Below are 20,908 nucleotides of genomic sequence, written 5' to 3' on the forward strand. Positions count from 1 at the left end.
ATAAATTTTCTCCTTTTTGCTCTTCTATGGCTGTCTCACCCGCATTCTCCATATGCCAATGCGAGTTTTCAAGTCCTTTGCGATTCATTCCAAGGAAGAAAGCCAGGCCATTGTTCTCAAATCTACAAGATGGTAGTGAGCAGCCAAGCAGCGAGCCAGCAGCGATAGAGCTCGAATTTTTGGGGGTAAAAAAGCATCCAAACTTCAGCAATTTCCAAGGTTTTTTTCTGTGTGTGTGTGCTGTGCAGCCCGATGGCAAAGGGGATGTGTTGAAAACGAGTGTCAAGAGCGGCGAGAAGGTGCTCAGGAATGTGATGCGCGAGAACAAGCTCGAGCTCTACGGATTGTACGTAAGTTTCTGAACAAAGTCAAGGGTTAAATTTGATTTTTTTCTTTTTCTTACTGAAGGGCAAGCTGATGAACTGTGGAGGGGGTGGCAGCTGTGGAACTTGTATTGTGGAGATTTTAGAGGGACAAGAGCTGCTAAGTCAGCCAACCAGTGCTGAAAAGAAGCATCTCAAACAGGTAAAAGAGAATGTCAAACCAAACAACTTGAGCAATTTCTTACTTTGAAACTTTCAGAAGCCTGGTACTTGGAGGCTGGCTTGCCAAACAATTGTTGGAGATAAGTCTAATGCTGGCAAGGTAAGGAAAGTAAATTACTTGCCAAGGCAATTTGATCTCTTGTTTTTCATTTTTTTTTTCTGCAGGTGGTTGTTCAGAGATTACCACAGAAGAAGAAATAGATTCCAAAAGTTTCTTTCTATACCTGCACATAAATTTCCAATTTGTTTTTCAAAAGTTCTCTCTTTGTATTTGGTAGCAGCAGAAGTGAAACGTTTTCCTTCCAGTGAGCTCGTTACAACAGCTCTGTGATCTGCAAGCCAGTAGTGTGAAGATCAAAGATGAAGTTTGAGAGAAGAAACGTACGTTAATCGGCATTTCGTTGATGATCACGACGCAGCCTTCCTCGATGCTGCGAAGTGTGGATACTTCGCCACCAACAACGATGTTAAGCACGACACCATCTGGAAAGAAGAGAACAATAATCTATCACAAGAGATAAACACAGAACTACCACTTACTGGTGCTCGGTTCATTCGTAGAACTCTTTGTGACGCTTTGTGTCCCTCCGGAGGGGCTCAAACAAGCACCGAGACGCCTCAAGTACGCTTCCTAGAGAAGCAAACGAAAACAAAGAATGAAATCCCGGGGAGAACGAAAGAAATGCGAAGCTATCAGAAGAAAGCTCGCCTTTTTCACGGGAAGATCGTAGTTGACAAGCGCTCTTGCGAGAAGGGAATGCTCTCCAAAAGTGCTGGAAGGCAGGCAAGCGTCGGTGACAAGGAGGAGGAAGAGCTTTGGAGGCATGGTGGAATCACCCTCCATCGTTACTTCACTCTTCCTCCATTCTGCCATGGCACGCCGGAACTCTTCGATCGTTGTCGCTCGTTCGTGCTCGCATAGATCACTGTGCTGCGTCTCACAAATCGTTTAGTCTCGAAGGAAAAGAGCTGGCAAGAAACGAAAAAGAAGAAAGCTTTTCTTACGAGGAATTTTACGTGGAAGTGTGGACACGACGCAGCGGCGGCGAAGACTGCGTCGAGGCTGTCGCGCGCGTTGCAGCAAATAACCAGAGGAACTCCCGATCGCTTCCAGAAGTGCTCAAGCAAATCGAAGAAAGTTCTCTAGAAAGGAAAACGAAGAACACATGTAAAACGAGAGAGCCAGAGACTATCTTCACCATTTTAAATTCTTGCCGATCGACCGCGATGTAGAAATGCCGCGGCGAATCTCCATCGCGCTGCCTAGTCGGAGTAGAAGCGATCGGAAATAGCAGGAAAGAGAATTCCTACCTGGGAGTCACGGATGCCTCGCTCATAGCTACCGCGCATAAACCCTAAAATCTCATGGCTATGGCGTCCATTGCCAGATTATCCGCGGCTCCTCCAGCGGCACGCCCGATCGGCGCCAAGACCCCGCGGTGCTTCTTCTCTTCGCAATGCAGGATCGATCGCAGCAGGAGGAATCGCGGCACGATTGCGAGAGCGTTCTCGGACGATTCGAGGCGAGATGGAGAGAAGAATGCGGGCAAGAAAGGCGGCCAGGAAGAAGGAGAAGAAGAAGGAGAAGAGGGCGTGGAAGATCTGATGCTACCGGTGGAATGGTCGACGGCGTCGGCAGCAGCAGAGGTGTGTGCTATCGATCAATCCATCGATCGTGACGAAAATCTTGGAAAATCTCGCAGGAATCGCAGTGGCTGAGGGAGAATCTCCATGCCTGGCTCGACAACGAGTACTGCCCGGAGCCCGCCAACGCCGAGATCAGCGATCGATGCGCCACTGTCTACTACCGCTGCCTGATCGAGAAGGAGCTCGATGCTGGCAACATCCTCATGCGAATCGTGGAGAATTTGGAGAGCTTCTCCTTCAAAGAGAGCTTCCATGGCGCGTTCTCCTCCGCGAACGCGGCCATTCAGCTCATTCTCACGAGAGTGAAGTAAAGAGAGGTATTAAAGCTTAACTAAAATGTTTTGTTTAAGCTAAAATCGTGTCGACGGCCAGGATGGAGGCAATCGGACGGACACCAATGCCCACGATAAGAACACGACTAAGTCACGAAGCTTACATTATGGTAAGCTACTGGGGACTGGATCGCGTCAATAGGTACTAACAAGAGGAGAATTCAGAAGAAGAAGACGAAGAAGACGAACAGGGGAGCTCCTCCAATTCACTCTTAATTTTCCAATGTGTCGATAGCGAGCGACAAAGATGAAAGAGGGTCTGGCAATTCTCCTCTGCATCGCGTTTATTCTTCGTCAGATTTCTTCGCAGACTCCAGGGCCAGGTACATCCCTCTATCATTTTCGCGGAATTAAATGCCACTCATCTCATTTTCTGTTCTTTTCTTTCTTTTGCACCAGATTTTCTGAGCTTGTCATGTGGATCGTCGAGCAATTTCACAGATAAAACCACTGGGCTTATTTGGATTCCAGATGCGAGTTTTGTGAACAACGTAGGCATCACGTCGAGCATCCAAGGTAATTCTGTGAGATACTTCCCATTCTCCAAGACCACGCGCAACTTCAATTGCTACGACATCGGTCACCAAGCCGGCTTGCATCTCACGAGAGCAACTTTTAGATATGGAAACTACGACACGCGCAGAAGGCCTCCCTCGTTCCAGTTTGTTATGAACCAGACTGTGGTGTCAACGGTGGACCTTTCGTCCAGGGACCCTTGGATTGAGGAACTTGTGTGGACTTCTTCCACTGCCGGCGCTACAGCCTTCTGTTTGCTCGCGACTTCAGAAGGTGGTGTTCCAGTTATCTCGTCTTTAGAACTTCGGCCGCTCGAAGAAAATGCTTATGACGCAGCTACATCGAGACTAGACCGTGGCGCAATGCTGCAAATGATCTACAGGATCAACTGTGGTGAAACGACGAAGACACTCAGGTAGCTTGCATTGCATATGTCCTCGCACGTCCTCTCATCTAAATGCTTTTCGTGTGCCAGATATCCAGATGATCAACAGGATCGCATATGGGATATTGATACCAACTATTTTCCTACAGACTCAACAGCTTCAATCTATAATGGTTCCATAAACTCAAGTGCACCAGCAGCACCCCAATCGATTCTCCAGACATCTAGAGTGGGTTCAGGAAATTCTCTCAGCTACCTTCTCGCTGTCGCTGATAGGAAAATGACGCAAAGCTATTTTATCGTCGCACACTTTGCAATGCTGACCAACACCACCAGTCAAACGTCCTTCGACATTCTGCTAAATGGGAACTCGAGCAAGTCAAGCTTTCTTCTCCCCGGTAGCTTTCAGGGGACTTCGTATTCCTTTACTGGGAATTCGACCACCTCGCGATCGGCCGAGTCAACACTCAACATTACTTTACAAGGCATTGCTGGTTCGCCAGAGATAAACGCATTGGAAGTTTACCGTCCAGTTACTGTTGTTCCTCCGACAACGAGTGCTGATGGTATGCTTTTCTTTCAGAACTTCTGATGCAAAAAGTGCTTACTATTTCGACATGCAGTCACATCTCTAAGCTCCATTTGTTCATATTACACGATAACGCTGGGCGACCACGATCCTTGCTTACCAGTCCCATGGAACGGAGTGAAGTGCTCATCTGTACAATCTCCTCAAGTGGAATTTTTGTAAGTGACATTGATCTTTTTCTTTTTGTTGTTAATAAGAGCAATGGTTTCATTTTCCCCATAGGGATCTTTCTGGCAAGGGGTTGAAGGGTTCCTTGTATCCTCAAGTGGGGGACCTTTCCAAGCTAACATATCTGTGAGTATGCAAAAGCTTTTTTGTGGTTCAACCAACGCATACATTTCCTTTTGGACAGAAACATTTCAAACAATCAACTTTCTGGAATTATTCCCGTCAATCAGTGGGATTTGTCAGCGCTTGAAACTTTGTAAGATGCTATTTATCGTTATTTTCTCTCTATGCTATTGTTGTTTAAGCTGTTGAAGTTGACAGGGATCTGAGCTACAACCAGCTGTCCGGGGCACTCTCTTTTGATTCACGTTCATTACAGAACTTAAAGCTGCTGTAAGTCCCGTTTTTTCTAAAGCTGATTTAAAGTGTGTTTACTGTGTTGATATAGGAACTTGCAAAATAACAGCTTAAGCGGTGAGCTTGATTCCTTGGTGAATTTACCGAATCTACAATCAGTGTGAGAGCCAGACTTTCTTTACAAGAGAAAAGATAATTACTTATCTTACAGGAATGTTGCAAACAACAATTTCTCGGGACAGATTCCAGCTGCGCTCGTGGGAAAACTTCAGTAAGTTCTTCTCCGGTCAGACAGGAAGTAACGTTTTCTTTCGCAGGTTTACCGGAAATCCTTGTCTTGGCTCTGCAGACTGCTCTCAAGCTGCAGCAGTGCCTCCGGCCCCAGGTCCGGAAACAGGCATTGTTGTGGATCTCAAGAGCAAGAGCCAAACGAAAAAAGTTGTTGGTATCGCGACTGGTAGCGCTATAGCTGCTGTTTTGGTTCTTGCTCTTGGTTTCCTTCTGTTACGAAGAAACCGGAGCAAGGAAAAATCATTTGAAAGAGGTACATTTATTTTGGTGATGTTTTCGCTTCCGATGACGATTTCTTCTTTAGAAATAAGGGCGGGTTCAAGAGATCTCATTGGATGCAAAGAGTTCTCGTACAGAGAGCTCAGCACTGCAACAAACGGCTTCAAGACCGAGCTCGGGAAAGGAAGCTTTGGTCCGGTTTATCATGGGAGACTTGCAAACGGTCAGGAAGTCGCCATCAAAGTCCGATCAGATGCGTCTCAGCTTGGAGCCGACTCGTTTATCAATGAGGTTCGTTCTTAGAAGAAACAAAAACCATCAAGCTGGTTTTTGGCTTTCAGGTGAGCCTACTATCTCGTGTACACCATCAAAATCTCGTGGAACTGGTAGGCTTCTGCCAAAAGTCAAAGAAGCAACTTCTTGTATACGAGTTTATGGGAGGAGGGACGTTAATGGAGCACCTCTATGGTAAGCACGAAACAAACTGCATTGTGCTAAAAGAAAGTTCTTTCTCTCAGGCTCAAAGTCTCCATTAGATTGGAAAGCACGGGTAAAGATAGCCGTGGGTGCTGCGACAGGTAACTCAACACTTTGATTACGTTTCTCTTGTTGACCAAACTTGAATCATGATCTTTTCAGCACTGGATTACCTTCACAATGGGAGCGACTCCAAGATCATTCACAGGGACGTGAAGAGCACCAATATCCTTCTCGACTCGGGGATGAATGCCAAGGTAGCAGACTTTGGGCTCTCCAAGCACGTCACTAGGATTGATGCGACGCACGTCACAACTCTGGTAAAAGGCACGGTTGGATATCTCGATCCAGAGTAAGAAAGAGTTGTTTTAAAGTTCGAGCGGTTCACAGTAGTTGTCTTTCGCTGTTTCAGATACTATGCCTCAAACCAGCTTACCGAAAAGAGTGATGTTTATAGCTTTGGGGTGGTGCTTTTGGAGCTCATTTGTGGAAGAGAGCCACTCAGTGACCGCGTTCCTGCCGATCAATACAGCATCATCACTTGGGTATGAAAGTTTTCCCTTCGCACAATGCACGATTCCCTCTGATACTTCTTTCGTGCTCGCAGGCAAGACCATATCTCCTGAGTGGATCTTACAACGAAGTCGTGGATAGAAACATCGCAGGGCGATTTAGCATTGGAAGCATGGCAATCTTCGCGAATGTGGCAGCAAAATCGGTGGCAAGAGACCCAAACGAGCGACCCAAAATGAGCCAAGTGTTGCGAGACCTCAAGGAAGCCCAAGCATTCGAAACTGCCATGTAATTAAGAAACATATAGTGTTCGTCTCAAACAAACGATCATGCACACGTAATCCAAGGATCCAAGGCATTTGCGAACAGAGCATAGCTCTGTTTTTAGGGTTCTTGGCAATGTATAGACGTAAAGAGAAGATATTTTGCTCCAGGGCTTTAGGGTTTAAGCGGCAATGGCTGCGACGGGCGCGCGTCTCCTCGGCGGAAGGATGCTGTGCTCCATTCTCGCCGAGCCTCGAGGCGCTTCCACTCGATGCCTGCGCTTCCCGCTACCCAGGAATCCTAGCAGCTGCTCTCAGGTGGGTTGTCGATCAGCAATAGACTGAGCGAGGCCTTTTTCTTCTTATTCTTCGCAGGGAATGCCGCCATTGCTCGTGAGCCGGAGGTTTGCTTCCATGTGTATGGCGACCGATCGAGTAAGTGCGCAAAATACAATGCAATGCTGGTGGAGTTGAATCGCATTCTTGTAGAGTGATACATTCTTGGATTGTCTTGCGCAGTCTACTTGAAGGTCTGAGCAACTAGCTACTCCAGGTTTTGTTGTGTTTCTCCTTCACTTCCATTGCTTTCTCCCGTCTCCTTCTCCATTGCTTTCAGAGTATGTTTGTGTGTGTGTTTGTTTCTTCTTTACTTCCATTGTTTCTCCCTTCCTCTCTTTCTCCACTTCTTTCAGAGTCCTTTGTGTGTGTTTGTGTGTGTGTGTGTTTCTGTTGTTTTCCACTGTCTTCTCACTCGAATTTTTTTTTTCTTTCTAGAACGCTTGGGAGGAGAGAAACCTCAACGACTGGGCTATCTCGAAGCTAAGGGTATGGTTCTTACGAAACCCACGACAAACGTCTGAGCTTTTTCTTTTGATCAGGAGCTTTTACTTGCTGCGGAGCCCATCACTTTTGGAGAGGGTTCAGCCTACGTGACTGATGTTTCTCGCTGCACTGGTGATGTAAGCACGAAGATTGGGAATCTTACTGTTTCTTCCAACGCTCACTCTCTGTGTCAGGCGGCGATACTCACAGTACGTGGGAAAAGACGAGTGGATTACAGCTTCGACATTCTGCTGGACTTTCTCGGTATCCTAATCTTTTAAGATGAATGCTGCAGAGACCAACGTAAAACGTTGCGCAGGCAAGATCGAGGTCGGTGAGCCGTTTCAAGTGGAAGGGACACTCTCGGTCGATACTTGCTTGGGTGATCTTGACGATCTTCGGGTATGTCTTGTTTCCTCTCAGCACAAAGCTTTGAGCCGAGCGGATGATGCAGATAGACGTAGCCTTCACCGAAGTTCCAGAGACGCTGCCCGAGCCAGAACGCGAGCACCTCCGATCCCAGATGAGCCAGTTCCTCCCAAAGATCAGGACGCAGCTCGAGTGCTTCGAGAAGGAGATCAAAGAGCTCGTCTGCGATTGAAAAGGAGGAAAGCAAACGAAGAATCCTACCAAGTTTTCTCATGTCTTTCACACGTTTTCTTTCGATCAATTAACATCTTGATGATCTTCTTTCCAGATCATCTGCTGGACTTGCTCCAGTGCCTGTGTGATTTTCTCCTCGAGTTGCTGCATCGTCTCTCCAATCTCTTGCTCATGCCTCGTCATTTCACGCATTGTCCGTAGAATTTCCCTCTCGGCCTCTAGCATCTCCTCACCATTTTGCTGAAAGAAAAGAACGCAGTAAAAACCACCCGCTTCATCAAAACTTACCGCCAACTCCTGTAATATTCTCTTCCAACTGCTATTGTCCATATCACCACAAACCCTAAAATACTAGAACCCAAAATACTTCCAATTTGGGCCCTAAATTTTACTCTCTTGCCACCCTTTTTGTACAAATGGCCAAGTTGATCAAGCTCAGCTCCTACCTTTGCGTGGGTGGTAAGTTCCCAAATCACGATCTCCAGGCTCTCCTCCAGCACAACAATGGCGATCAATCGTGGTCACTGCTGCTCAAGGACGACGACGAGATCATCGCCTTGGACGACGATCACAGCAGCAGCGACGTCAATCATCACCTCCTGCCCAAGCTCTCGCTTCGCAAATCCTTGAAAGCTCCTCCAAATCCCCGGTGTAGGATCCTCCACTGGTCGGCGCTGGGAGGCCTGGTTTGCACGGTCGGCTATCTCCGAGGCCTTGCTCACGAGATCCTCGTCTTTAATCCGCTCACGGGATCTAGCAGGAGGCTGCCGCATCCTTCCACTCTCGACTCGGGCCCTCTCGGCATGGCGATGGCGCGGGATCCAAGCTCCAAAGCCTGGAACAAGAGCTACACGGTTATAATCTTCGATGAGTTCTACATCCATACTTACAGCTCCATGCGCGGGGACTGGGCCACGACGCTGGCCGAGGAGAGTTTCAAGCCTTCCACCGGAGTGATCGTCGCCAGCGACGAGCTCGTCTACTACGCGTGCGATTCAGAGACGCTGCTGCTCAGCCTGTACGATTGGAAACTCCTCAGGAGAGTGAGCCCACCTTGCGGGTCCATTAGAGTCGACGAGCGCGACGTTTCTATCTCCAACAATCTCGTCGACTTTCGGGGGCGCTACGTGACGGTATCCGGGGTCCGGATAGAGGGCAGTGATGAGAACTCCATTGCGGTATGGGAGCTCGACCAAGGCAAGCGGCTGATCAAGAGCCCGTGGGTGCTCTGGCTGTGCATGCCGTGTAATCTCCTGAAAGACTTTTTTGTAAAGGTCGAGCAGACTGCGTCTGTAAGAGCTTACCAGTTTGAGGCGTCCTTCACCGGTCGGCTGATTGGAGCCTCTCTCAAGGGACACCCAGAACTCGGGGGACTCGCTTATGACACGAAGCTTGATGTCTGGAGCCATGTCCCCGAGAGTGCATTTAGGATCGCCGTTCCGCCACTGGTTTGCTTTCAGCCGGACTTTAGAGCTATTCCTTGACATATCTAGAAAGAACTAATGATGTAAAACGAATGACGTGATTAGAAACATGTAAGCTTACTTGCTATATGAAGAGCACAACTGCTTCGTAGTGTATGTATGCTGCGGCTCCCATTCTTATCTATCCTTTGTTCCAGCCCCTTTCACGCTGGTGCATGGAACCCTTCCTGCCACTGAGAATTCGTTGGGCTCCTCCTGGATGCTTGTTCCAGGACCTGGCCACCAAACTTACTCGTCTCATTCTGGTACCACTGGACTGCTTTGTTTCCGGGAGGTTGTCGCACGTTTCCTTCTTCAACGCCATCAGCTTCTCCCTCGACCGCATTAACGGCGAGCTGAAGTGTACTCTTCTGTGTTGCCTTAGCCTTGTGAGCGTTCCAGGAACGTCGATACCTTTCCAGGCTACGGAAGGGACGTTGCTATCTTCTACCTGGAAGGTGCGGCTCTCTGCTTGGACGATACTCTGCACTGTCTTAATGTCCTCTTGCACCTCCGATGACTTAAGCTGAGTTGATGGAGTCTCCACGACGAATTTCGTTGGAGCAGGAGCCAAGGACGTCCGTCGAGTGATTCCGCACAGCGAAGTTCGGCGGGGCATTGGCATAAGCGGCGGAGAATTGAATCTCGAAGGTACCACCTTCAGCCTTGCGTGTGGAGGCTTGCGTAGAACCGAAGTAAGACCATCTGGATTTTGGGGATCGATGTTCTCGTTTTGCAGAGCACGGTTTTCACCAAGGACTTTGGGAGCTTTCTCGTCTTTGCTTAGCGGCTTAAGCTCATTCTCCAGCGCCCGCTCTTGTAACGGTTGTCTGTAACTATTTTCCTTGGGGTGAAAACTAGCGGCTGTTTTAAACGCAGCTTCAAGAGCTTCTTCCGCATTCGCCCTGTCAGCCCTGTCCCACGATCCTTCTCTATCAGCTTTCAGACGCTTTTCCTTGAGAGCCACTTCTGCTGCAAGACGAGCTTTCTTCTCGGTGGCTAGCTGGAGCTCCAGTTCAGCAGCAACTTTGTCTCGGTCCTTGACCTTTTCAGCTAGGCTCTGACACAGTTGTTCTTTTACCTTCAGTTTACTTTCGGTGGTACGTAAGCTGTCTTCGAGCCTTCTGACGCTATCATCCTTGGTTTTCACATCTTGCTTAGCCTTCTCTGCCTGCATGCTCTGGGTTTTAGGAGACTGAGATTCACAGAGAAATACTTTACCATTTGCTTATACTTGAAAAACTCCGAGGAATCGAGCTGCTTCTTTGCCGGACCCATCTCTACACCACGTACTCTGCTAGCAAAATTTAAGGAGCACAACGTTTCCCCGACATCAGCCTCGGTGGGGCTTATCTGTACGAACATAAGAGTCTTCGATTCTCCTCCTGCACAAAAGAATGAATGGACAATTGAAGAGGGAACGCCAGACATACCAAGCGAGTCTTGCAGAAGATGTGTTAACTTCGAGTTCCTGCACAATGCCCGACTAATTAATGTCTGCGTTGCTCTAGACCTGAATTACCTGTAAGGCACGTGGTTACTTTTCGTCGTTAGAGCGTGAATAACATCTCCCAGGGCTGATAACGACTTGTTGATGTTCTGAGCTTCTTTCAGGCGATCACCCTGAACATCACTTTTTGCAACTCTCTCGCTTCCAGCAAGATCGACAAGCCAAAGCTTGCTGCGAGTACATTCTCCTGTAGTCATGTTCTCGCCTCTTACTTTCACGCACAACATGCTGCAACGGCATCATTAGAGACCAAAATTTAAACTTCAAGACGTTATACAAACCAGTGAGAACGGCTACTATGTTCGTTAGCATTTGTAGAGCCAACAGCTCGAGCAGCGCTCCCGCTTTGGAGAACCTCCCATACTTCTGTCATGCTGTGTACCTCAGCCTCGACGAGGCCAGGAACACGATGGCCACCATCAGCGTCTTGCTTAATTTCTAGCCTGAACAAAATGTGTTAGCAAGCCGCAATAATAGCTTTGCCTACCTCTTTGGCGCCAGACCAGCTTGAGATGGTGTTGTCAACAAGTCTCGGATCTGCTCATTATAAACTTCTAGAACACTAACTTTTATCTCATAGTTGACCTCTCCTTTGCGTACAGTAGATAGTCGAAAAAGTTCCTCCAATGTACGATAGTTGACACCTCGGTTTCCTGGAATGCCTTCCATCGTGAATGTTTTGCCAGTACCTGTTTGTCCGTAGGCAAATATGCACACGTTGTAGCCATCCAGGACAGATACAACGACCGGAGACGTGTCTGCAAACACTTCAGCTGCACAACGGAAACGAGGATCAGCTTGTGAATATAGACTTTGCCATATACTCACGTTGATCGTCTTCGGGAGTGAACACTCGATCAAACTTGTAGAGCTTTTTCGGATTGGTGCCAGCCCGAATGACGAGTTCATTCTCTCTAGCGGAGTCAAACTCGACTACTGACACCGACGATGCTGACGCTTCTGATGCATTCAACGGTCTGCATCTGCAAAACACCCTAACGTTCCCTGGAAGAAAACTCATGAAATCAATTATACAGATGTAGCAAACTTGCCTTTCATTTCAATCAACTTGTTGTACAAAAACTTCCGTTCTTGACTCTCGTCTAGTAGTCTTTTCTTTAACTCCTTCTGTTCATTCACTGACAAAAACGATATATTCAGCATTGAAGTAAGTCCAACTGCGCTCGGCCTTACCTAAAGCTTGAACCGCAGAAACCATGCCATGGGGATCTGGAAAGGAGCATATACAATCTCTTGCGTCCTTGGACAGGAGACTATAGAGTATTCTGAGTTCCTGGATTATCAACAAATGAATAAGTATCAGAAGACAGAGAAAGAAATGGACGCTAACCTCGACTTTCCTCTGGGCATCACTGACGGCTAGCTTCAACTTCGTCTTTTCGTTCATTTCTTTTTCCTTCAAATCTCTTAGCTCCAGCACCTGAGTTTCCACGGCATTTGCTGATAACAAAACAAAAAGCATAAAGTCTTAACTCAATCTAGATAATCGTACCGAGTGTATCGACAGTAAGAGACTTCACGGAAAGTTCATCACGTAATTTTTCAGCTTGGCGATTGGATTCTTGAACAGAAATCCAGGCCTGATGGCACTCGTTTCTGAGTTCTTCCAATCTTTGCTCGCTTTCAGTAACTGCTCCTCGACTTTTATCCCTCATCTGAAGCAATCCAAACCATCATTAATAGTTTGAGAAAAAGTAGCGCTGCATTACGAACCTGCTCACAAAACGTGAGTCTGCGAGCATTCTGCTTCTGGCAGTTTTCCAACGCAAGCTCGTAAATTGGTCGTGGCTTACGACCGGTTCGCTTAGCTGGATCAAACAAAAAAATCAACAAATTATTTACTACATTGAAGAAACGCACCAAGAGGAGGAGCTCTGTGAACGCAGATGGCGCTGATGGTGGGATTTCCAACAACGCCACGAAATGCCAAAGTAAGAACACCGCCGTCGACTGCAGCTCGCACGTTTAGCAAAATCAAGGGCCTGTTCGACCCCACCCGTCCATAGACGTCAAGATCCGAGACAACCTATACGCAAGAAGGACAAACGTAAAAAGTGAAAAGAACATGAAAAAATTCCAAAGACTCTCACCTTCTCGTCCTGAATGTAGACGTCAAAGATCCTCATCCCAGGAGGACCATTCGTGAAAATAATCTCGGCAAAGTGGATATCCACGTAGTAATCTCCACTTTCCAGTCCATCTAGGGCGTAAGTAACCTCCCCATACCTTGCTGTGCGGTATAGCGAAGGCTCCTGCGCATCAACGATATCTTCGGCAGTTCTAAGCACATCTCCACCAGAGAAAAATCGATCGTCCACGAAATCGATGCCGAAAGATGTATCTAGAATCGATGAGCCACCGGCATTTATCGCGGCCACGACCTTGTCTGGAAATAGGCATAGGCATGGCGGCAGAGTATTTCGCGATGCTTCTCGCAAGAACAAGAACATACCTGGAATGTAATTGAACGAGAGCTCGTTCCCCTCGCAGAAACTGCTAAGAATTTCCTCTCCATCTCCCAAATCCAGCTCGAAATCTCGCACCGGGCTCGAGAAAACCGTGATTTCTTCGTCATCCCTGGCCGCGACCCTGGAATCCTCTGCCGCGGACGCTTCTTCGATCATCGGATCCTGGCGAGCAGCGTCATCAGCTAGATCGCCGCCACAGCCCTCTCTAGACGCTCGACGCAAGAAATCTAACATCGCTGCCATTCCCAAAACCTAAAAGAAACAAGGGCAAAAGGGCAAATAGACTAGCCGTTGGCTTTAAAATGTCCCGCCCAAATGGTCGGATTTGTTTAGTCAACTAAGCCTATTTACCACAATAATCACGATTAAGCTTTTCCTGGCATTCCAAGAGAGAAAGCAACACAAGAAGCCGCGATGGCGCTCGCGAATCAAAGAAACACACGGACACACATGAAAGGAAATTTCTTCACTGCGACGCGATCACTTCTTGCTCGCGGGCGGACTGTAGGTCGCGCTGCCTTTGCCGCTGTTGTAGTACGTCGATCCATTGGGATTGGAGTAGTAGTAGGATCCGTTCTGGTTGGAATAGTGGTACGCGTTGGGATTTGGAGCCGAGGCGCCATAATCGCGAGAGCAGTAGTGATTTCCCTGCGAGTTCGTCCCAGAGCCCTTGTAGGAGTAGCCCTTCTCGCCCGATCCAGACATTGTAGCAAGCGCGCCTGCGAGAAAGGCGAGAGAACAAGGAGGAGAATCGAAGCGATCGAGAGATAGAACCCTACCTCGAAAACCGAAAAAGCCCACGGAAAGAATGGCACAAAACCCTCTTTGCTTGGTGATCTATAAATGCCTGCTGACGGCGGTTTTATTCCACGTGGCGGTTCGTTACTCTGCCACGTGGACACTTGGGAATTTACGGTCACAACGAAGAACTTCCAGTTCTTCGAGATAAATATCTCATATTTACAAACTGCTGCCTGTAAAAATTTCTTGTGCTACGCGAAGACTGGAGCGCTGGAGGAAGACGACGATGGCGTCTTGTTGTTTGATTCTTCTTTTCCCCACCAAGTAGCCAGCGTCAATCCCATCACTGCCATTATCACCACCGAGCAAGCCGGAGGAACTGCTTGAGTGTCGCCCAAAAACTGGGTGGCCAGGAGCATTGCTAGCGTCGAGCTTTGCATTCCAGTGCAAAGTGACAGTGTTCTTGACACCTTGTGATTTTGCCTGAGATACAGAACAAAAAGGAACTCGAAGTAAGGATTAACGGAACTAGAAGCGAAGAACTTTAGTTACCTCCAGAAGGGAAGTCTCGAGATGAAATAGCCAAGACCAAAGCCAAGGGCGTGGAATACCAGCACCGGGAACAAAAGCTGGAGACCTTCCATTGATATGATCTTCGACTGGTTGAGAGCCAGAGGGCTTCCAATGCACAGCGACGTGCAAACCATGGCAACCAGCGGCATCACGGGACGTATTCTGTCCACCAGCGGCTTTGCGTAAGTGTTGAGAGTAAGTCCTGTTAGAACCGGAAGAAAGACCACCTGAAACAAGGAAAGGATTTGAGTTACATGAAATCTCGAGGCCATAGTTTACCTGGAGAATTGATTTCGCCATGGCTACGACGTCCACTGGCACAACTGAGCCAATCAAAAACTGCGTAAGAAAAGGCGTGACGATCACAGAAGTAATCGTGCTGATGCTCGTAAGCATGATGCTGAGAGCTATGTCGCCTTCACTTAAGTAAGCCGCGTAGCTGGAGAGCTGAGCACCCGCAACACAAGCCGTGAGAATGAGACCCGCGGCAAACGAAGGAGGAACACCGAAGCCTCTCACTACCAAAAACCCGAGTATTGGCTTCATCACGTATTGAAGCACGTAGCCCATGCATAGAGGCAAAGGCCTGAATCGAAAAAAGAAAAGGAAGAACTTCTCAGTGCAAAAAAACATGGACTGTAAGCTCACCTCTGCAAAACAATCGCGAAGTCGGATATGGAAAGCTGGACGCCTATAGAGAGCATGATTCCTCCAAGTGCCGGAGCATAGTGCTCTTTTCTGACCCTGAAAGTTCATCAAAGTTTATATCCAATCTCAGTGATAAAACCTTGATTTGGATGGACAGAAGAAAGCTAGATCAATCTCAAAAGTTCTCGGTGAGAAATTCTCTTACGTACCACGCAAATGTAGCTGGGTGGATGAGCGCCGCGGCAGCAGTGGCCACCACAATGTATGGCAGCATTTTGGAGAGCGACTTGGCTATGTCGATCTTCCTTCCTTGGCTGTCCCTCTTAACCTTCAAGCCAAAAGACGCCAGGGGATTCTCTTCTCTAGAAACCTTTCGGGAGCTATGATCCTTGGGAGCTTTGGAGAATACCTGGAGCTTCCCGATGCTACTCGCGCTGTTGTTCGCGCTGCTGGCTGGATGAAAATCGCCAAATTTCGAGAACATCCCGTCCTCTGCCTCGCTGTGCTCGATGCGAGAGCAATAGCGCCTCCATCGCCTTCGACCTGGAGCGGCATTCGAAATATCTATCATCCATCGCTGCGAAACCAAATTGCCTCACACATACCTCTGGGAAGGACGCTTCTCGAGCACAAAACCCTGAGAGACAAGAATGTGCCCTGCGAGACCGCGCTACTCGTCGTCAGCACGAATGCCATCTCCGGCGAGGCAAAATAGCGGCGTCAACACCGCCAGAGCTTCATTCCGGGATAAAATCCGTGAGAACCGACCGAGCGCCGCGCCCGCCCTCTTTGCCTATCTATCGCGCCTCACCGCCATAGCTAAAAGCTCACCCTATCAATTCATTCACAAAGCGGGGAACAAAGAAATTCCATTGCGAGTACGGTCGGATGCCATAAACGTACGAAAGAGAGGATATTTAACGATATTCCTAGAGATATATGCTGTCCTTTAGGTCATTCAAATGGCGCTCTTTCTTGTTGCTAAATAGACACAGTTGAGCCACAAGGCTCGATTGGTGGTGTGGAGACCACTGTCGTGGAAGAAGCTCATTCCTACACGCTGCTTTAATAGTTATATTCGAACTCGTGCATAGAATCTATACCATAGAGATTTAAACAATTGAGCAAACCATAGAGCATGGTAAAACTTAATTAGCTCCGTGACATCCTTCATGACTTGCTAATGTAGCAGGCACTCTTTTCCCCGGCCTTAATTATTTTCTTCGATTGTAATGAACACTTTGCTAGAGCTTTGTGGCCGCGTCTCTAATAAACAAGAGCTCACTAGTGTAAGCAGACAAAGAAAAACTGGGAGTTACCTTTGTTTTTCTACTGCCCGTACAAGCTTATTCCATGCGTCGTCAGTGGTGCTTTTCTTCACGCTGGGAATGCTTGCTTTGGCGCTAGAGCACGCAATGCACAGGCTGCCGCTTTGACGCGTACAGGATTCTGGAAGACAGAGTTACCTCAGTACGGACTAAGAAATTTGCGAGCACAATCTTGCCTTTCCCATGATGTTAATGACAGGAGCGCCTTTGTCATCTTGCTGGTGGTAGCAACCTGTAAATTATATGAATCGACATGTTTAATAAGACAGCCATCATACCAAGTGTCAAATCCGGGTACTCTGCAGCCAATTGGGAGAAAGGCTTCGCTATTTCTACCTGTAAACAAAGGGCATAGGAGATCGAAACAAAAGCTTGTGAAATACGTACTTTAGACAATTGTGTTTCGAGCCGTATCAAGCAAAAGGGGTGCTGGGTAGCGAGAAAGTCGCGGCTTTTGCTCAGCTCCAAAAGGCACTGGTATTGTAGCTTGAAGTCCCTAATCGTTGGACCCGACAGTACAAACACGTTTCGACATTTTATCTGAGAAGTACATGGTAAGGAGAAAAAAAAGCACGTAATCGAGAGAATTTACCACTGGGATAGAGAGCCGTTTGTGATGCAAAAGCTCAGTGATTCCTTCTGGCAATCTCGCCATCTGCTTTTAAAAATTCTTTGGGACCCAGAAAAATAAAAAGAAAACCACACTACCGCATTCTGATCCCCTGCACAGTTGTCTCCAACAAGTTGACGAAGATACTCTTCAAACTCTTCATCGGGAGCCTGATTTCTAAAAATAAGATCAAGTTCACGTATACATTCTAAACTTACCAATCGAACTCCAAAAGCTTTTGCCACGCCGCCCAGGGTTACATCACAATGCAAAGGTCCAACACCCCCACAAACTAAGACCTGTCAGCTTCAATGTTACTCCTGTACACAAATAAAATATTGGAGCTTACAATATCGCTCGCACTTGATCTCTGTTCGATTTCCTCGGCAACTGCGTCAATCTGCCTCGAAAAATAGCTTAGCTCACCTCTACATGCTAAAACACGGGAACCACTTACATCATTTGGAACGACTGCACGACGCGTAACAGTCCAGCCTAGAGAGAAAAGCTCTTTGCTTAAGAATGTACCCATCTGGTCGTCCATATCTCCTCTCCTGTAATACTGAAGTTAAACCAGCACAAAGCTCCAGGAGGAAAAACTTACAAGAGCTCATCACCGACTGACAAGACAGATGCAGCATATAAAGTATCAACGTTGGCCTGAGTATCCGTATTTTCAACACCATTTGCAACACCCGGGCCCTGATAGTCCTTTCTCGGTTGCTTTCTCAACCGTCCCGCCCTTTCAAGCCTTCCATCGCGCAATAAGTAAGCTGGCTTGTAAGCCTTCTTTCTCGACAATCCTAACTCAGGGCAATCTTTTTCCACCGAAGAATCGATATACAATGCTTCATTCGGAACGGTATCATGTACGCTTCCAATAGATGTGTACCTGGTATAACCACGAACTATATTAACCAGAGTCAGATGAAGATTCGTTCGATGGAAGTGCCCTCACCCTTGATCATATAATTTACAGTAAGGAACTTTGCAAGCCAGTAAAAATGCCCATACGTCTCTGAAAAGTACAAATAGTGGTGGCATTTCGTGTGAGTCTAAAAATCGTACCTGTAAGACCAATCTAGGATTGGATTCACGCGCATGAACGGCGGCCAGCCAGTAGAACTTGGTGAGAACTGCTCTTGCCCCACCTACACAAAATAAACAAACGAAACGTTTTGCATCAATCAGTCGAGATACCACGAAACATACTGCATTCGGATCGCCAATTCTCGTGCCTAAGAATATAGCCTTAATAGGCTTGTTTTTTAATAGAGCTTCCAAACCTGACTTGAAGTCTTGCCTTAAAACTTCAAGCTCTAAGTTATATCTGGAAACACAAATGCAAAGTTAAACACAAAGTTAGAAGCAAGAGAAAAAAAAAAAGGAAAATCGCGTACTCTTGTGCTGTCTCGTATGTGAAGGAATCAATCTCTGGGAAAGCATCGGGACCTTCGAAATAAATCGTTCGAATCCGATCTTCAGCATCTGCCGGCAGTGACAATTTAGACTTCAAAGCTGCACAGCCAGCTCTTAAAAGATGAAGAAGAACCTAAACCAGACAGAGAAAGATATAAGATTGACCTCTTATCAGCTCTTTTGGTATTTGTATCTCTATCTCAAGAATCTAACGCTAGAAAACACAAACGAATTCCACACAGTCCCACCATACCGTCGAGTCTTTTCCCCCATTGAAGCTAAATGCGACCTCATCCGGCCTGGAAAAACCAAAATCCCAGCTCAAAACCCCTCAATCTCTCCAAAATCAGCCGAAGCACCTGTAGAGCGCCAGCGTTCGATCGATCACAAACATCGCGTGCTTGTACTTGGCCTGGAGCCTCCGATCGCAGCTCGCGTCCACAGCCCGGCAAATCTCCATCCCTGTAGCTCCCAAGAGCCCTAAACAGGAGAACCCATAATAAACACAAGGGGTTTTTTTTGGAGCAACGAATATTCCCATAGACGTGATCGACGATTCGCATATCCCTGGGTGCGCCTACAATATTCCCCGCGTCAACAGGCTCGGCTTCGCAGACCTGAATTTAAACGCCCGCCGGGGCTATACCGTAGCTCGAGCCTGAGGCTCGGTAGCCCAGGCCTGGGCCCTTGTTTGCTGGAGTTCTTTCTTCCCTTCCTCCATTCTGCTGAAAGCGCTTGGCTATGGCGTGCGCTTTCTCGACTCGACGCCAGGGTTTCTCGTCGCGACAGGGGGCTCGAGCTAGCGCGTGGGGTGTTGGAGGGCTGGATCGTCTTCGGCGCCGCGAGAGCTCGCTGTTGACTCAAGAATCGCGGGGAGGAATGAAATTTCCAGGTTCTGCTCGAGCATTGCTTCTTGCCTAGGTGATCCGGCGGTCCTAGATCAGCAGTAGGAGTGGTAATCGTCCATATTTCGTGCGCGTCGATGATGCTGCAACCCAAGAACTCGCCGTCGAGCGTTGTGGCGGCAGCGCCGGTAGCTCCACAGGTCCCCAGCAGCCCAGCGGCAGCGGGGGATTTGGTTTGCTTCTCCACACCTCCTCCAGCGGCGGCGGTGCCATCAACGCCAGCAGCGGCACTAGCAAACAATGTAGCAAGCACTCCAGCGGCATCCAGCGGCAACGTCGCGTCCGTTAAGCAGAGGCTCCGATGGACTCCCGAGCTCCATGACCGCTTCATGGAAGCCGTGAACCAGCTTGGTGGCTCTGACAGTGAGTACTAGGACCACAGTCCATTTCTTTCTTTGATTCTTTCGCTTCTAAGAGCTAATGTTCTATTGTTGGTTTGTTTTTTTTCTTGCAGAGGCTACTCCCAAAGGTGTTCTTGGGCTGATGGGCGTTCAAGGACTCACAATTTACCACATCAAAAGTCATTTACAGGCAAGGATCTTAAATTTGTTGTTGCCAGTTCTGATGGAGACGTGATTGTTTCTATAGAAGTTTCGGCTCGCCAAGTATCTTCCTGACACTTTGGGCGATGGTAAGCTACTACGAGTCCTGTCGCCAGAGCTTTGTCTTTACGTTCTTTTTCTTTCTTCTGTGTCACAGGCGAACTCGAGAAAGGGAGGGACCTCGAGGCAGATTCACGGTACTCTCCTAAAGTTTTTTCCATTCTTTGCTTGTCTAGTACTATATATTTGTTTTTCCCCGTCCAGTGGCAGGCAACTTAGCGAGGCATTGCGAATGCAAATGGAAGTTCAAAAGCGACTGCATGAACAGCTCGAGGTAATCAAACGGTTGACGTCTTTGTGGATCTTTCTCAAAACATGTTCTTTTACTTCTCGACAGGTGCAAAGACACTTGCAGCTTCGGATCGAGGCACAGGGGAAATACCTGCAAAGGATACTCGAGGAGCAGCAGAAGATGAACAAGCTCTTGCGTGGCGACGATGGCCTCCCCCTCTCGCCGATCAAACTAGACGCGGATCCAGACCCGGAGCCAGACCCCGCGATCGACCTCACGGACGACAGTGCAGAGGACGAGGAGCACAAGCCAACAACAGCGGATGTAATTCTAGTCGACGAGGAGAAGCTAGCAGGAGGATCATTGGCAGCAGCAGCGGTAGACAGTGGAGAAGAACCTCATGCAAAGAGGAAGAAGGTGGACGATCTTCAACACTCGCAGCACAAGGACAATGGCGCGGAGGGCGATGCGAAGGAGAATGGCCGCTGACGAGATAAGCTTCTCTTCCATCCTTTTTTTTTTCCTTCTCTCGGGCTCCACACAAAACACTGACTCTACTTACAGCGATTGAATTTTAACTCTTAAAAGACACAGCGTTGCTAGCAGCAAAAAGTGTACCACTACATAGAATATATATCGAAAAGGAGAGATTGACAATGTA

General features: G+C 47.8%; 10 protein-coding genes across 14 annotated transcripts; 6 read left to right on the plus strand and 4 right to left on the minus strand.

Annotated features, from left to right (window-relative positions):
* The first annotated feature begins 5 nt into the window (after positions 1 to 5).
* LOC9637928 (photosynthetic NDH subunit of subcomplex B 3, chloroplastic) lies at positions 6 to 801 on the plus strand. Of its 3 annotated transcripts, XM_024678198.1 has the most exons (5): positions 6 to 185; positions 249 to 350; positions 409 to 525; positions 583 to 645; positions 711 to 801. In XM_024678198.1, exons 1-5 carry the CDS (start codon positions 27 to 29, stop codon positions 744 to 746), a joined length of 477 nt encoding a protein of 158 aa, XP_024533966.1. In that variant the 5' UTR covers positions 6 to 26; the 3' UTR covers positions 747 to 801. The 3 variants fall into 3 exon arrangements, with proteins under 3 accessions (XP_024533966.1, XP_002973178.2, XP_024533965.1); XM_002973132.3 differs by having other exon boundaries at positions 6 to 350; XM_024678197.1 differs by having other exon boundaries at positions 6 to 350; positions 586 to 645.
* On the minus strand, positions 770 to 1,971 carry LOC9637929 (ATP-dependent RNA helicase eIF4A). The gene is made up of 7 exons (XM_024678194.1): positions 1,857 to 1,971; positions 1,745 to 1,808; positions 1,551 to 1,688; positions 1,255 to 1,476; positions 1,086 to 1,176; positions 931 to 1,028; positions 770 to 877 (listed from the first exon to the last, which is right to left on the minus strand). The coding sequence occupies exons 1-7, from the start codon at positions 1,880 to 1,882 to the stop codon at positions 860 to 862; spliced, it is 657 nt and encodes a 218-aa protein (XP_024533962.1). The 5' UTR covers positions 1,883 to 1,971; the 3' UTR covers positions 770 to 859.
* On the plus strand, positions 1,879 to 2,770 carry LOC112347420. Its single transcript, XM_024678199.1, has 3 exons — positions 1,879 to 2,192; positions 2,249 to 2,509; positions 2,565 to 2,770. The coding sequence occupies exons 1-2, from the start codon at positions 1,911 to 1,913 to the stop codon at positions 2,501 to 2,503; spliced, it is 537 nt and encodes a 178-aa protein (XP_024533967.1). The 5' UTR covers positions 1,879 to 1,910; the 3' UTR covers positions 2,504 to 2,509; positions 2,565 to 2,770.
* On the plus strand, positions 2,750 to 6,423 carry LOC9641652 (probable LRR receptor-like serine/threonine-protein kinase At5g48740). Its single transcript, XM_002973133.2, has 16 exons — positions 2,750 to 2,847; positions 2,924 to 3,455; positions 3,516 to 3,991; positions 4,049 to 4,172; positions 4,237 to 4,308; positions 4,367 to 4,438; positions 4,504 to 4,575; positions 4,631 to 4,699; positions 4,751 to 4,810; positions 4,857 to 5,083; positions 5,135 to 5,340; positions 5,391 to 5,517; positions 5,568 to 5,627; positions 5,689 to 5,878; positions 5,939 to 6,071; positions 6,134 to 6,423. Exons 1-16 carry the CDS (start codon positions 2,772 to 2,774, stop codon positions 6,329 to 6,331), a joined length of 2,694 nt encoding a protein of 897 aa, XP_002973179.2. The 5' UTR covers positions 2,750 to 2,771; the 3' UTR covers positions 6,332 to 6,423.
* Positions 6,424 to 6,460: 37 nt separating this feature from the next.
* On the plus strand, positions 6,461 to 7,825 carry LOC9637930. Its single transcript, XM_024678196.1, has 7 exons — positions 6,461 to 6,620; positions 6,678 to 6,737; positions 7,077 to 7,127; positions 7,181 to 7,261; positions 7,319 to 7,388; positions 7,444 to 7,526; positions 7,579 to 7,825. The coding sequence occupies exons 1-7, from the start codon at positions 6,495 to 6,497 to the stop codon at positions 7,723 to 7,725; spliced, it is 618 nt and encodes a 205-aa protein (XP_024533964.1). The 5' UTR covers positions 6,461 to 6,494; the 3' UTR covers positions 7,726 to 7,825.
* Positions 7,826 to 8,091: 266 nt separating this feature from the next.
* On the minus strand, positions 8,092 to 13,481 carry LOC9637931 (kinesin-like protein KIN-14E). The gene is made up of 18 exons (XM_024678187.1): positions 13,174 to 13,481; positions 12,812 to 13,107; positions 12,582 to 12,747; positions 12,435 to 12,529; positions 12,214 to 12,376; positions 12,052 to 12,161; positions 11,895 to 11,994; positions 11,753 to 11,839; positions 11,529 to 11,705; positions 11,188 to 11,473; positions 10,982 to 11,143; positions 10,713 to 10,928; positions 10,624 to 10,661; positions 10,412 to 10,575; positions 9,273 to 10,361; positions 9,032 to 9,216; positions 8,618 to 8,980; positions 8,092 to 8,562 (listed from the first exon to the last, which is right to left on the minus strand). The coding sequence occupies exons 1-15, from the start codon at positions 13,430 to 13,432 to the stop codon at positions 9,333 to 9,335; spliced, it is 3,348 nt and encodes a 1,115-aa protein (XP_024533955.1). The 5' UTR covers positions 13,433 to 13,481; the 3' UTR covers positions 8,092 to 8,562; positions 8,618 to 8,980; positions 9,032 to 9,216; positions 9,273 to 9,332.
* LOC112347367 lies at positions 8,126 to 9,211 on the plus strand. The gene is made up of 2 exons (XM_024678101.1): positions 8,126 to 8,295; positions 8,701 to 9,211. Exons 1-2 carry the CDS (start codon positions 8,144 to 8,146, stop codon positions 9,209 to 9,211), a joined length of 663 nt encoding a protein of 220 aa, XP_024533869.1. The 5' UTR covers positions 8,126 to 8,143.
* Positions 13,482 to 14,013: 532 nt separating the features above from the next.
* On the minus strand, positions 14,014 to 16,068 carry LOC9641653 (probable sodium/metabolite cotransporter BASS3, chloroplastic). 2 transcript variants are annotated; one of them, XM_002973337.2, is made up of 7 exons: positions 15,757 to 16,060; positions 15,561 to 15,694; positions 15,361 to 15,479; positions 15,152 to 15,247; positions 14,783 to 15,089; positions 14,483 to 14,730; positions 14,014 to 14,413 (listed from the first exon to the last, which is right to left on the minus strand). In XM_002973337.2, the coding sequence occupies exons 1-7, from the start codon at positions 15,845 to 15,847 to the stop codon at positions 14,182 to 14,184; spliced, it is 1,227 nt and encodes a 408-aa protein (XP_002973383.2). In that variant the 5' UTR covers positions 15,848 to 16,060; the 3' UTR covers positions 14,014 to 14,181. The 2 variants fall into 2 exon arrangements, with proteins under 2 accessions (XP_002973383.2, XP_024533957.1); XM_024678189.1 differs by having other exon boundaries at positions 15,361 to 15,694; positions 15,757 to 16,068.
* A 133-nt stretch (positions 16,069 to 16,201) lies between these two features.
* On the minus strand, positions 16,202 to 18,998 carry LOC9641654 (FAD synthase). Its single transcript, XM_002973338.2, has 17 exons — positions 18,868 to 18,998; positions 18,762 to 18,807; positions 18,490 to 18,641; positions 18,302 to 18,419; positions 18,158 to 18,240; positions 18,048 to 18,107; positions 17,694 to 17,981; positions 17,547 to 17,643; positions 17,439 to 17,489; positions 17,308 to 17,388; positions 17,188 to 17,259; positions 17,072 to 17,134; positions 16,867 to 17,019; positions 16,758 to 16,815; positions 16,656 to 16,711; positions 16,471 to 16,600; positions 16,202 to 16,417 (listed from the first exon to the last, which is right to left on the minus strand). The coding sequence occupies exons 1-16, from the start codon at positions 18,966 to 18,968 to the stop codon at positions 16,529 to 16,531; spliced, it is 1,551 nt and encodes a 516-aa protein (XP_002973384.2). The 5' UTR covers positions 18,969 to 18,998; the 3' UTR covers positions 16,202 to 16,417; positions 16,471 to 16,528.
* Positions 18,999 to 19,166: 168 nt separating this feature from the next.
* LOC9641655 (myb family transcription factor PHL7) lies at positions 19,167 to 20,908 on the plus strand. Of its 2 annotated transcripts, XM_024678230.1 has the most exons (6): positions 19,171 to 19,776; positions 19,868 to 19,944; positions 20,002 to 20,044; positions 20,113 to 20,152; positions 20,220 to 20,289; positions 20,353 to 20,908. In XM_024678230.1, exons 1-6 carry the CDS (start codon positions 19,491 to 19,493, stop codon positions 20,734 to 20,736), a joined length of 900 nt encoding a protein of 299 aa, XP_024533998.1. In that variant the 5' UTR covers positions 19,171 to 19,490; the 3' UTR covers positions 20,737 to 20,908. The 2 variants fall into 2 exon arrangements, with proteins under 2 accessions (XP_024533997.1, XP_024533998.1); XM_024678229.1 differs by having other exon boundaries at positions 19,167 to 19,776; positions 20,002 to 20,289.

This window comes from Selaginella moellendorffii, unplaced genomic scaffold (assembly GCF_000143415.4).
Source record: "Selaginella moellendorffii unplaced genomic scaffold, v1.0 SELMOscaffold_21, whole genome shotgun sequence".
Lineage (NCBI taxonomy): Eukaryota > Viridiplantae > Streptophyta > Lycopodiopsida > Selaginellales > Selaginellaceae > Selaginella > Selaginella moellendorffii.

Bases quoted from the DNA above. Each gene is read 5' to 3' on its own strand.
- LOC9641652 (XM_002973133.2), top strand. From the start codon at position 2,772: ATGAAAGAGGGTCTGGCAATTCTCCTCTGCATCGCGTTTATTCTTCGT. The intron at 3,992-4,048 runs GTATGCTTTTCT...TTCGACATGCAG, and splicing joins TCCGACAACGAGTGCTGATG to TCACATCTCTAAGCTCCATT. The intron at 5,341-5,390 runs GTTCGTTCTTAG...TTTGGCTTTCAG, and splicing joins CCGACTCGTTTATCAATGAG to GTGAGCCTACTATCTCGTGT.
- LOC9637928 (XM_002973132.3), top strand. From the start codon at position 27: ATGGCTGTCTCACCCGCATTCTCCATATGCCAATGCGAGTTTTCAAGT. The intron at 526-582 runs GTAAAAGAGAAT...TGAAACTTTCAG, and splicing joins AAAAGAAGCATCTCAAACAG to AAGCCTGGTACTTGGAGGCT. The intron at 646-710 runs GTAAGGAAAGTA...TTTTTTCTGCAG, and splicing joins ATAAGTCTAATGCTGGCAAG to GTGGTTGTTCAGAGATTACC.
- LOC9637930 (XM_024678196.1), top strand. From the start codon at position 6,495: ATGGCTGCGACGGGCGCGCGTCTCCTCGGCGGAAGGATGCTGTGCTCC. The intron at 6,621-6,677 runs GTGGGTTGTCGA...TATTCTTCGCAG, and splicing joins ATCCTAGCAGCTGCTCTCAG to GGAATGCCGCCATTGCTCGT. The intron at 6,738-7,076 runs GTAAGTGCGCAA...TTTTCTTTCTAG, and splicing joins TGTGTATGGCGACCGATCGA to AACGCTTGGGAGGAGAGAAA.
- LOC9641654 (XM_002973338.2), bottom strand. From the start codon at position 18,968: ATGGAGATTTGCCGGGCTGTGGACGCGAGCTGCGATCGGAGGCTCCAG. The intron at 17,490-17,546 runs GTAAGTGGTTCC...TTTTCGAGGCAG, and splicing joins GTGCAGTCGTTCCAAATGAT to ATTGACGCAGTTGCCGAGGA. The intron at 16,601-16,655 runs GCAAGATTGTGC...TCTGTCTTCCAG, and splicing joins TCATTAACATCATGGGAAAG to AATCCTGTACGCGTCAAAGC.
- LOC9637931 (XM_024678187.1), bottom strand. From the start codon at position 13,432: ATGGCAGCGATGTTAGATTTCTTGCGTCGAGCGTCTAGAGAGGGCTGT. The intron at 12,530-12,581 runs GTGCGTTTCTTC...TGTTTGATCCAG, and splicing joins TCACAGAGCTCCTCCTCTTG to CTAAGCGAACCGGTCGTAAG. The intron at 11,474-11,528 runs GTGAGTATATGG...TCCGTTGTGCAG, and splicing joins CACTCCCGAAGACGATCAAC to CTGAAGTGTTTGCAGACACG.
- LOC112347420 (XM_024678199.1), top strand. From the start codon at position 1,911: ATGGCTATGGCGTCCATTGCCAGATTATCCGCGGCTCCTCCAGCGGCA. The intron at 2,193-2,248 runs GTGTGTGCTATC...AAAATCTCGCAG, and splicing joins CGGCGTCGGCAGCAGCAGAG to GAATCGCAGTGGCTGAGGGA.
- LOC9637929 (XM_024678194.1), bottom strand. From the start codon at position 1,882: ATGAGCGAGGCATCCGTGACTCCCAG. The intron at 1,177-1,254 runs GCGAGCTTTCTT...TTGCTTCTCTAG, and splicing joins ACGATCTTCCCGTGAAAAAG to GAAGCGTACTTGAGGCGTCT. The intron at 1,029-1,085 runs GTAAGTGGTAGT...TCTTCTTTCCAG, and splicing joins TACGAATGAACCGAGCACCA to ATGGTGTCGTGCTTAACATC.
- LOC9641655 (XM_024678229.1), top strand. From the start codon at position 19,491: ATGATGCTGCAACCCAAGAACTCGCCGTCGAGCGTTGTGGCGGCAGCG. The intron at 19,945-20,001 runs GCAAGGATCTTA...TTGTTTCTATAG, and splicing joins ACATCAAAAGTCATTTACAG to AAGTTTCGGCTCGCCAAGTA. The intron at 20,290-20,352 runs GTAATCAAACGG...ACTTCTCGACAG, and splicing joins GACTGCATGAACAGCTCGAG to GTGCAAAGACACTTGCAGCT.
- LOC9641653 (XM_024678189.1), bottom strand. From the start codon at position 15,847: ATGGCATTCGTGCTGACGACGAGTAGCGCGGTCTCGCAGGGCACATTC. The intron at 14,731-14,782 runs GTAAACTATGGC...TCCTTGTTTCAG, and splicing joins TGGCGAAATCAATTCTCCAG to GTGGTCTTTCTTCCGGTTCT. The intron at 14,414-14,482 runs GTAACTAAAGTT...TCTGTATCTCAG, and splicing joins TCGAGACTTCCCTTCTGGAG to GCAAAATCACAAGGTGTCAA.
- LOC112347367 (XM_024678101.1), top strand. From the start codon at position 8,144: ATGGCCAAGTTGATCAAGCTCAGCTCCTACCTTTGCGTGGGTGGTAAG. The intron at 8,296-8,700 runs TCACAGCAGCAG...CGCCAGCGACGA, and splicing joins ATCATCGCCTTGGACGACGA to GCTCGTCTACTACGCGTGCG.